At 49.4% G+C, this 12268-nt stretch overlaps 1 protein-coding gene across 1 annotated transcript in view; it reads right to left on the reverse strand.

Annotated features, from left to right (window-relative positions):
• Positions 1-933: 933 nt before the first annotated feature.
• LOC121573365 (MOB kinase activator 3B-like) overlaps positions 934-12268 on the reverse strand; it is a 45289-nt gene continuing 33954 nt past the window's right edge. Inside the window, exons 3-4 of the mRNA XM_041885277.2 lie at positions 10880-11082; positions 934-1374 (exon numbers count right to left, since the gene is read on the reverse strand). Of these exons, the coding sequence (XP_041741211.2) occupies positions 1345-1374; positions 10880-11082 (233 nt within the window). The 3' untranslated portion in view covers positions 934-1344. The remainder of the gene's footprint in view (positions 1375-10879; positions 11083-12268) is intronic.

Consider the following 12268-nt stretch of genomic DNA (forward strand, 5'->3'; position numbering starts at 1 on the left):
GAGGAGTGGCTTCCATCTGGCCACTCTACCATAAAGGCCTGATTGGTGGAGTGCTGCAGAGACGGTTGTCCTTCTGGAAGGTTCTCCCATCTCCACAGAGGAACTCTGGAGCTCTGTCAGCGTGACCATCGGGTTCTTGGTCACCTCCCTGACCAAGGCCCTTCTCCCCCAATTGCTCAGTTTGGCCGGGAGGCCAGCTCTAGGAAGAGTCTTGGTGGTTCCAAACTTCTTCCATTTAAGAATGATGGTGGCCACAGTGTTCTTGGGGACCTTCAATGCTGCAGAAATTTTTCGGTACCCTTCCCCAGATCTGTGCCTCGACACAATCCTGTCTCGGAGCTCTACAGACAATGCCTTCGACCTCATGGCTTGGTTTTGCTCTGACATGCACTGTCAACTTTGGGACCTTATATAGACAGGTGTGTGCCTTTCCAAATCATGTCTAATCAATTGAATTTACCACAGGTGGACTCCAATCAAGTTGTAGAAACATCTCAAGGATAATCAATGGAAACAGGATGCATCTGAGCTCAATTTCGAGTCTCATAGCAAAGGGTCTGAATACATATGTAAATAAGGTATTTCTGTTTTTCACTTTGTCATTATGGGGTATTGTGTCTAGATTGATGAGGATTTTTATTGATTTAATCCATTTTAGAATAAGGCTGTAACGTAACAAAATGTGGAAAAAGTCAAGGGGTCTGAGTACTTTCCGAATGGACTGTATAGTACACTGCCTTTGACCAGAGTCCAGGTCAAAAGTAGTGCACTACATAAGGAATAGGATGCCATTTCAGACACTTTTTGATTTGACAGCCAGCCAGTCAATCAGCCAGTCAGCCAGCCAGCCAGCCAGTCAGCCAGCCAGCCAGCCAGTCAGCCAGCCAGCCAGCCAGTCAGCCAGCCAGACAGCCAGCCAGTCAATCAGCCAGTCAGCCAGCCAGCGAGCCAGCCAGTCAATCAGCCAGTAAGCCAGCCAGTCAATCAGCCAGTAAGTGGTCCTAGTAGTCCTACTCTCATATAGAACATAATCAACTCATGCAAACATTAGTTAATCAGCTCCTCCTCAGTGATGTGGTGTTATAGAGAGAGTTCCTTAACATGACAAACTACAGTAGAGCCTGTCTCTGCTACAGTGTGGATCAAGCCAGGCAGGCGTATCTGCAAGTAACAGGTTCTTCTCCGGCTACCAGACGCACAGTGATGATGTCATCAAGCTTCAGAGGCATGCTCATTGGACCCTCCCACAGCATATCCATGGTAACCTCCTGCCATGCCAACAGAACAGAGCAGGGTTCGGAGTTCGGAGTTCATCGGCAGCCCCAGTGGTTCTGCTACAACACCTCACTGACACATCCCAGACGTCATATCTTTCTGGAAGAGAGAAATAAGTTACAAGAGAGTGCGAGGATGAAACTGATTCAACATTCACTTCATTTGTTTCCAGCAAAACCTGCAACTATGCTCCATTAGGTAGTATTTCATGACAACTGTTTGGTCAAGCCAGGTGTGAATTCCTGTGTCAGCGGAGAAGGAGTTTGGCACAGTGACAGGCTGGCAAACTGAGCTGAGCTTCACCTTGGTGAGAGGGCCTTCACTACTCTCAAGGTCAACCTGCTAAACACACCCAGGCTGATGGTCTGATAATACACACTGGCTGTCAGTCTATTAGGACAAGGTCAACCTGCTAAACGCACCCAGGCTGATGGTCTGATAATACACACTGGCTGTCAGTCTATTAGGACAAGGTCAACCTGCTAAACACACCCAGGCTGATGGTCTGATAATACACACTGGCTGTCAGTCTATTAGGACAAGGTGAACCTGCTAAACACACCCAGGCTGATGGTCTGATAATACACACTGGCTGTCAGTCTATTAGGACAAGGTCAACCTGCTAAACACACCCAGGCTGATGGTCTGATAATACACACTGGCTGTCAGTCTATTAGGACAAGGTCAACCTGCTAAACACACCCAGGCTGATGGTCTGATAATACACACTGGCTGTCAGTCTATTAGGACAAGGTCAACCTGCTAACACACCCAGAGAACACACAGCCAGGTTGCTAGGCACCAGCCTTCCTTCCATCGACCAGTAGCAGGGCAGCACCAAGACCCCCAGTAGTCCTGGTCCTTGTTGCTACTGTTTTTGTTACTTTTCTGTTGCCTAGGAGATCTATACTAGACAAGAGCTGTGCCTGCAGGAACAAATACGTTCCACCACCTCTCCTCCACCTCTCCCCCATCTCTCCCCCACCTCCTCCTCCTCTCCTCCATCTCTCCTCCACCTCTCCTCCACCTCTCCCCCACCTCCTCCTCCTCTCCTCCACCTCTCCTCCACCTCTCCCCCATCTCTCCTCCACCTCTCCTCCACCTCTCCCCCACCTCTCCTCCACCTCTCCTCCACCTCTCCTCCACCTCTCCCCCATCTCTCCCCCACCTCTCCTCCACCTCTCCCCCCACCTCTCCCCCACCTCTCCTCCACCTCTCCTCCACCTCTCCCCCACCTCTCCCCCACCTCTCCTCCACCTCTCCCCCACCTCTCCTCCACCTCTCCTCCACCTCTCCCCCACCTCACCTCCACCTCTCCCCCACCTCTCCCCCACCTCTCCCCCACCTCTCCTCCACCTCTCCCCCACCTCTCCCCCACCTCTCCTCCACCTCTCCCCCCACCTCTCCTCCACCTCTCCCCCACCTCTCCCCCACCTCTCCCTCTCCACCTCTCCCCCACCTCTCCTCCACCTCTCCCCCACCTCTCCTCCACCTCTCCTCCACCTCTCCCCCACCTCTCCCCCACCTCTCCCCCACCTCTCCCCCACCTCTCCCCCACCTCTCCTCCACCTCTCCCCCACCTCTCCCCCACCTCTCCCCCACCTCTCCCCCCACCTCTCCTCCACCTCTCCCCCACCTCTCCCCCACCTCTCCCCCCACCTCTCCTCCACCTCTCCCCCACCTCTCCTCCACCTCTCCTCCACCTCTCCCCCACCTCTCCTCCACCTCTCCTCCACCTCTCCTCCACCTCTCCCCCACCTCTCCTCCACCTCTCCCCCACCTCTCCGCCACCTCTCCTCCACCTCTCCCCCACCTCTCCACCTCTCCTCCACCTCTCCCCCACCTCTCCTCCCACCTCTCCCCACCTCTCCTCCACCTCTCCTCCACCTCTCCCCCACCTCTCCTCCACCTCTCCCCCACCTCTCCTCCACCTCTCCTCCACCTCTCCCCCACCTCTCCCCCCCCCCACCTCTCCCCCACCTCTCCTCCCCCCACCTCTCCTCCCACCTCTCCTCCACCTCTCCTCCACCTCTCCCCCACCTCTCCCCCACCTCTCCCCCAGTCCTTCTCTCTCTCCTGAGACACAGTAAGGACTACCAGGAGCTGGCCGAAGACAACTGTCTGTCCCTGGTGTGTACTGCTGACCAGAACCAGACTGATCCCATCTCCCTGGTGTGTACTGCTGACCAGAACCAGACTGATCCCATCTCCCTGGTGTGTACTGCTGACCAGAACCAGACTGATCCCATCTCCCTGCTCCATTGTATGGTGCTGATAGAGGACTGATTAAATCTCCCTGCTCCACTGTATGGAGGCTGATAGAGGACTGATTAAATCTCCCTGCTCCATTGTATGGAGGCTGATAGAGGACTGATTAAATCTCCCTGCTCCATTGTATGGAGGCTGATAGAGGACTGATTAAATCTCCCTGCTCCATTGTATGGAGGCTGATAGAGGACTGATTAAATCTCCCTGCTCCATTGTATGGAGGCTGATAGAGGAAAGACAAGAGGGGAAAACAGGTAGATGGAAATAAATGAAAACCTACAACTAAACTAGAATGTTTTTTTAAGAAAACGTAGAACTGCTTTAAATCTATTATAATGTTGCTTTACTTAATCAAGGTTTAAACAAACAATAAGCCTGATCCATCCAGTCAGCCTCTGATGCTGCCATAATTTCACAGTAGCTCTCCCCCTCTCTCCCTCCCTCTCCCTCTCGATTCAATTCAATTTAAGGGCTTTATTGGCATGGGAAACGTGTGTTAACATTGCCAAAGCAAGTGAAGTAGATAATAAACAAAAGTGAAATAAAAAATAAATATTAACAGTAAACATTACACTCAGAAGTTCCAAAAGAATAAAGACATTTCAAATGTCATATTATGTATATATACAGTGTTGTAACGATGTGCAAATAGTTAAAGTACAAATGGGAAAATAAATAAACATAAATATGGGTTGTATTTACAATGGTGTTTGTTCTTCACTGGTTGCCCTTTTCTTGTGGCAACAGGTCACAAATATTGCTGCTGTGATGGCACACTGTGGTTTTTCACCCAATAGATATGGGAGTTTTTCAAAATTGGGTTTGTTTTTTAATTATTTGTGGGTCTGTGTTCTCTCTCTCTCTCTCTCTGGATGAGGAGAGTTGGGTCAGATGAGAGGTTATCTATGAATGGATGAGGAGAGTGGGGTCAGATGAGAGGTTATCTATGAATGGATGAGGAGAGTGGGGTCAGATGAGAGGTTATCTATGAATGGATGAGGAGAGTGGGGTCAGATGAGAGGTTATCTATGAATGGATGAGGAGAGTGGGGTCAGATGAGAGGTTATCTATGAATGGATGAGGAGAGTGGGGTCAGATGAGAGGTTATCTATGAATGGATGAGGAGAGTGGGGTCAGATGAGAGGTTATCTATGAATGGATGAGGAGAGTGGGGTCAGATGAGAGGATATCTATGAATGGATGAGGAGAGTGGGGTCAGATGAGAGGTTATCTATGAGTGGATGAGGAGAGTGGGGTCAGATGAGAGGTTATCTATGAATGGATGAGGAGAGTGGGGTCAGATGAGAGGTTATCTATGAATGGATGAGGAGAGTGGGGTCAGATGAGAGGTTATCTATGAATTGATGAGGAGAGTGGGGTCAGATGAGAGGTTATCTATGAACGGATGAGGAGAGTGGGGTCAGATGAGAGGTTATCTATGAACGGATGAGGAGAGTGGGGTCAGATGAGAGGTTATCTATGAACGGATGAGGAGAGTGGGGTCAGATGAGAGGTTATCTATGAACGGATGAGGAGAGTGGGGTCAGATGAGAGGTTATCTATGAATGGATGAGGAGAGTGGGGTCAGATGAGAGGTTATCTATGAATGGATGAGGAGAGTGGGGTCAGATGAGAGGTTATCTATGAATGGATGAGGAGAGTGGGGTCAGATGAGAGGTTATCTATGAATGGATGAGGAGAGTGGGGTCAGATGAGAGGTTATCTATGAATTGATGAGGAGAGTGGGGTCAGATGAGAGGTTATCTATGAACGGATGAGGAGAGTGGGGTCAGATGAGAGGTTATCTATGAACGGATGAGGAGAGTGGGGTCAGATGAGAGGTTATCTATGAACGGATGAGGAGAGTGGGGTCAGATGAGAGGTTATCTATGAATGGATGAGGAGAGTGGGGTCAGATGAGAGGTTATCTATGAATGGATGAGGAGAGTGGGGTCAGATGAGAGGTTATCTATGAATGGATGAGGAGAGTGGGGTCAGATGAGAGGTTATCTATGAATGGATGAGGAGAGTGGGGTCAGATGAGAGGTTATCTATGAATGGAAGGGATTTGCCATTAGATGAGGAGAGTGACACCACTCCCTGCAGGTGTCTCAGGGGGAGTTGGGATATGCAAAAACACATTTCCATTACATCTTTGTACAAGTGTGTAACAGGACAAATATAAGCACCCCCCAAATTATTATTATGTGGCCCGGAGGCGGATGTGTTGACCTCTGATCTCAATCTTCTTTGATACTTCATTTCCTTCTAACCCGTAGGTGACACCAGTCCAGTCAGCCTCTATAATAACCCATAGGTGACACCAGTCCAGTCAGCATCTATAATAACCCGTAGGTGACACCAGTCCAGTCAGCCTCTATAATAACCCGTAGGTGACACCAGTCCAGTCAGCCTCTATAATAACCCGTAGGTGACACCAGTCCAGTCAGCCTCTATAATAACCCGTAGGTGACACCAGTCCAGTCAGCCTCTATAATAACCCGTAGGTGACACCAGTCCAGTCAGCCTCTATAATAACCCGTAGGTGACACCAGTCCAGTCAGCCTCTATAATAACCCGTAGGTGACACCAGTCCAGTCATCCTCTATAATAACCCGTAGGTGACACCAGTCCAGTCAGCCTCTATAATAACCCGTAGGTGACACCAGTCCAGTCAGCCTCTATAATAACCCGTAGGTGACACCAGACCAGTCAGCCTCTATAATAACCCATAGGTGACACCAGTCCAGTCAGCCTCTATAATAACCCGTAGGTGACACCAGTCCAGTCAGCCTCTATAATAACCCGTAGGTGACACCAGTCCAGTCAGCCTCTATAATAACCCGTAGGTGACACCAGTCCAGTCAGCCTCTATAATAACCCGTGGGTGACACCAGTCCAGTCAGCCTCTATAATAACCCGTAGGTGACACCAGTCCAGTCAGCCTCTATAATAACCCGTAGGTGACACCAGTCCAGTCAGCCTCTATAATAACCCGTAGGTGACACCAGTCCAGTCAGCCTCTATAATTACCCGTAGGTGACACCAGTCCAGTCAGCATCTATAATAACCCATAGGTGACACCAGTCCAGTCAGCCTCTATAATAACCCATAGGTGACACCAGTCCAGTCAGCCTCTATAATAACCCGTAGGTGACACCAGTCCAGTCAGCCTCTATAATAACCCATAGGTGACACCATTCCAGTCAGCCTATAATAACCCGTAGGTGACACCAGTCCAGTCAGCCTCTATAATAACCCATATGTGACACCAATCCAGTCAGCCTCTATAATAACCCGTAGGTGACACCAGTCCAGTCAGCCTCTATAATAACCCGTAGGTGACACCAGTCCAGTCAGCCTCTATAATAACCCGTAGGTGACACCATTCCAGTCAGCCTATAATAACCCGTAGGTGACACCAGTCCAGTCAGCCTCTATAATAACCCATATGTGACACCAATCCAGTCAGCCTCTATAATAACCCGTAGGTGACACCAGTCCAGTCAGCCTCTATAATAACCCGTAGGTGACACCAGTCCAGTCAGCCTCTATAATAACCCGTAGGTGACACCAGTCCAGTCAGCCTCTATAATAACCCGTAGGTGACACCAGTCCAGTCATCCTCTATAATAACCCGTAGGTGACACCAGTCCAGTCAGCCTCTATAATAACCCGTAGGTGACACCAGTCCAGTCAGCCTCTATAATAACCCGTAGGTGACACCAGACCAGTCAGCCTCTATAATAACCCATAGGTGACACCAGTCCAGTCAGCCTCTATAATAACCCGTAGGTGACACCAGTCCAGTCAGCCTCTATAATAACCCGTAGGTGACACCAGTCCAGTCAGCCTCTATAATAACACGTAGGTGACACCAGTCCAGTCAGCCTCTATAATAACCCGTAGGTGACACCAGTCCAGTCAGCCTCTATAATAACCCGTAGGTGACACCAGTCCAGTCAGCCTCTATAATAACCCGTAGGTGACACCAGTCCAGTCAGCCTCTATAATAACCCGTAGGTGACACCAGTCCAGTCAGCCTCTATAATAACCCGTAGGTGACACCAGTCCAGTCAGCATCTATAATAACCCATAGGTGACACCAGTCCAGTCAGCCTCTATAATAACCCATAGGTGACACCAGTCCAGTCAGCCTCTATAATAACCTGTAGGTGACACCAATCCAGTCAGACTCTATAATAACCAATAGGTGACACCAGTCCAGTCAGCCTCTATAATAACCCATAGGTGACACCAGTCCAGTCAGCCTCTATAATAACCCGTAGGTGACACCAGTCCAGTCAGCCTCTATAATAACCCATAGGTGACACCATTCCAGTCAGCCTATAATAACCCGTAGGTGACACCAGTCCAGTCAGCCTCTATAATAACCCATATGTGACACCAATCCAGTCAGCCTCTATAATAACCCGTAGGTGACACCAGTCCAGTCAGCCTCTATAATAACCCGTAGGTGACACCAGTCCAGTCAGCCTCTATAATAACCCATAGGTGACACCATTCCAGTCAGCCTATAATAACCCGTAGGTGACACCAGTCCAGTCAGCCTCTATAATAACCCATATGTGACACCAATCCAGTCAGCCTCTATAATAACCCGTAGGTGACACCAGTCCAGTCAGCCTCTATAATAACCCATAGGTGACACCAGTCCAGTTAGCCTCTATAATAACCCGTAGGTGACACCAGTCCAGTCATCCTCTATAATAACCCGTAGGTGACACCAGTCCAGTGAGCCTCTATAATAACCCGTAGGTGACACCAGTCCAGTCAGCCTCTATAATAACCCGTAGGTGACACCAGTCCAGTCATCCTCTATAATAACCCGTAGGTGACACCAGACCAGTCAGCCTCTATAATAACCCATAGGTGACACCAGTCCAGTCAGCCTCTATAATAACCCATAGGTGACACCAGTCCAGTCAGCCTCTATAATAACCCATAGGTGACACCAGACCAGTCAGCCTCTATAATAACCCATAGGTGACACCTGTCCAGTCAGCCTCTATAATAACCCATAGGTGACACCAGTCCAGTCAGCCTCTATAATAACCCGTAGGTGACACCAGTCCAGTCAGCCTCTATAATAACCCGTAGGTGACACCAGTCCAGTCAGCCTCTATAATAACCCGTAGGTGACACCAGTCCAGTCAGCCTCTATAATAACCCATATGTGACACCAATCCAGTCAGCCTCTATAATAACCCGTAGGTGACACCAGTCCAGTCAGCCTCTATAATAACCCGTAGGTGACACCAGTCCAGTCAGCCTCTATAATAACCCGTAGGTGACACCAGTCCAGTCAGCCTCTATAATAACCCGTAGGTGACACCAGTCCAGTCATCCTCTATAATAACCCGTAGGTGACACCAGTCCAGTCAGCCTCTATAATAACCCGTAGGTGACACCAGTCCAGTCAGCCTCTATAATAACCCGTAGGTGACACCAGACCAGTCAGCCTCTATAATAACCCATAGGTGACACCAGTCCAGTCAGCCTCTATAATAACCCGTAGGTGACACCAGTCCAGTCAGCCTCTATAATAACCCGTAGGTGACACCAGTCCAGTCAGCCTCTATAATAACCCGTAGGTGACACCAGTCCAGTCAGCCTCTATAATAACCCGTAGGTGACACCAGTCCAGTCAGCCTCTATAATAACCCGTAGGTGACACCAGTCCAGTCAGCCTCTATAATAACCCGTAGGTGACACCAGTCCAGTCAGCCTCTATAATAACCCGTAGGTGACACCAGTCCAGTCAGCCTCTATAATAACCCGTAGGTGACACCAGTCCAGTCAGCATCTATAATAACCCATAGGTGACACCAGTCCAGTCAGCCTCTATAATAACCCATAGGTGACACCAGTCCAGTCAGCCTCTATAATAACCTGTAGGTGACACCAATCCAGTCAGACTCTATAATAACCAATAGGTGACACCAGTCCAGTCAGCCTCTATAATAACCCATAGGTGACACCAGTCCAGTCAGCCTCTATAATAACCCGTAGGTGACACCAGTCCAGTCAGCCTCTATAATAACCCATAGGTGACACCATTCCAGTCAGCCTATAATAACCCGTAGGTGACACCAGTCCAGTCAGCCTCTATAATAACCCATATGTGACACCAATCCAGTCAGCCTCTATAATAACCCGTAGGTGACACCAGTCCAGTCAGCCTCTATAATAACCCGTAGGTGACACCAGTCCAGTCAGCCTCTATAATAACCCATAGGTGACACCATTCCAGTCAGCCTATAATAACCCGTAGGTGACACCAGTCCAGTTAGCCTCTATAATAACCCATATGTGACACCAATCCAGTCAGCCTCTATAATAACCCGTAGGTGACACCAGTCCAGTCAGCCTCTATAATAACCCATAGGTGACACCAGTCCAGTTAGCCTCTATAATAACCCGTAGGTGACACCAGTCCAGTCATCCTCTATAATAACCCGTAGGTGACACCAGTCCAGTGAGCCTCTATAATAACCCGTAGGTGACACCAGTCCAGTCAGCCTCTATAATAACCCGTAGGTGACACCAGTCCAGTCATCCTCTATAATAACCCGTAGGTGACACCAGACCAGTCAGCCTCTATAATAACCCATAGGTGACACCAGTCCAGTCAGCCTCTATAATAACCCATAGGTGACACCAGTCCAGTCAGCCTCTATAATAACCCATAGGTGACACCAGACCAGTCAGCCTCTATAATAACCCATAGGTGACACCTGTCCAGTCAGCCTCTATAATAACCCATAGGTGACACCAGTCCAGTCAGCCTCTATAATAACCCGTAGGTGACACCAGTCCAGTCAGCCTCTATAATAACCCGTAGGTGACACCAGTCCAGTCAGCCTCTATAATAACCCGTAGGTGACACCAGTCCAGTCAGCCTCTATAATAACCCGTAGGTGACACCAGTCCAGTCAGCCTCTATAATAACCCGTAGGTGACACCAGTCCAGTCAGCCTCTATAATAACCCGTAGGTGACACCAGTCCAGTCAGCCTCTATAATAACCCGTAGGTGACACCAGTCCAGTCAGCCTCTATAATAACCCGTAGGTGACACCAGTCCAGTCAGCCTCTATAATAGAGGACTCCCAGAGTGACCAGAGACTTTTAATAAACCCCTAACCCCTAGCCCCTAGCCCCTAACCCCTAGCCCCTAGCCCCTTTGTGTATATCTGAGAGGATTACACTATTACTCACCAGCCCTGGTCAAAAGTAGTACACTATATAGGGAACGGGGAGCCATTTGGGACGCACCTTCTGTCTTGACTCAATCTTGATCTCTCTCATACTCACCAGTGGTTCCAGCTCCTTGCGGTCTATGAGGTTGAGTTCTGTGCTGAAGCAGTAGAAGTGCTTGTAGCAGGTGTTAACGTGGGTCTCAGCTCCCATCAGCATCATACGGTCAAAATGGTGGATGTAGACGTGGACAAACACCCGGAACAGACGGCAGATGATCTTCTTACAGATCTGGATGAAGTTCTTGGGGAAGGGGATACCTGTGAGAAAGAGAGGGAGGGAGTGGGAGGGAGGGAGAGAGCGGGGAGAGAGGAAGGGAGGGAGAGGGAGAGAGGGAGAGGAAGGGAGGGAGAGAGGGAGGGAGTGGGAAGGGAGGGAGGGAGGGAGAGAGGGAGCGGGGAGAGAGGAAGGAGGGAAAGGGAGGGAGGGAGGGAGAGGAAGGGAGGGAGCGGGGCGAGAGGAAGGGAGGGAGGGAGGGAGGGAGAGGGAGAGGGGGGGAGAGAGGAAGGGAGGGAGGGAGGGAGGGAGGGAGGGGGAGAGGGAGAGGGAGAGGGAGAGATTGAGAGGGAGGGAGAGAGAGAGAGAGAGAGAGAGAGAGAGAGAGAGAGAGAGAGAGAGAGAGAGAGAGAGAGAGAGAGAGAGAGAGAGAGAGAGCGAGAGAGAGAGAGAGAGAGAGGGAGGGAGGGAGGGAGGGAGAGGGAGAGGGAGAGGGAGAGGGAGAGGGAGAGGGAGAGAGCGAGAGCGAGAGCGAGGGAGAGAAAGGTTACAGAACAAATCATGTAATATATGTAGTGTAGCAGACACTTATCCTAAGTGACTGCCAGTCCTGCCTGAGTGACCCCAGCCGGAATCAATCCCACAACCCTGGTATTGCAAGCTCTACCAACTGAGCCACACAGGACAAACATGGTCACCTCTACTCTCTGTGTTGTCAGTCACACCAGACCCTCCCCCCACTCCATGGTCACAGGGTTCATCTGGTTGACACTAGAGTCAACATTGGCCAGATTAGAAACTCCTGACCAGATCCCACTTTATTAAAGACAGATTAAACAAGGGTATCTATTTGCAGACCTTCCTGATAAAAGGGATCAGTACACATTAAAAAGTTTTAAAAAATTGAGGACACTTCTGATTCATACATCATACAGTTGAAGTCGGAAGTTTACATACACCTTAGCCAAATACATTTAAACTCAGTTTTCACAATTTCTGACATTTAATCCTAGTAAAAATTCCCTGTCTTAGGTCAGTTAGGATCACAACTTTATTTTAAGAATGTGAAATGTCAGAATAATAGTAGAGAAAATGATTTATTTCAGCTTTTATTTCTTTCATCACATTCCCAGTGGGTCAGAAGTTTACATACACTCAATTAGTATTTGGTAGCATTGCCTTTAAATTGTTTAACTTGGGTCAAATGTTTCAGGTAGCCTTCCACAAGCT

The sequence above is a fragment of the Coregonus clupeaformis genome, chromosome 9 (genome assembly GCF_020615455.1).
Source record: "Coregonus clupeaformis isolate EN_2021a chromosome 9, ASM2061545v1, whole genome shotgun sequence".
NCBI classification, from domain to species: domain Eukaryota; kingdom Metazoa; phylum Chordata; class Actinopteri; order Salmoniformes; family Salmonidae; genus Coregonus; species Coregonus clupeaformis.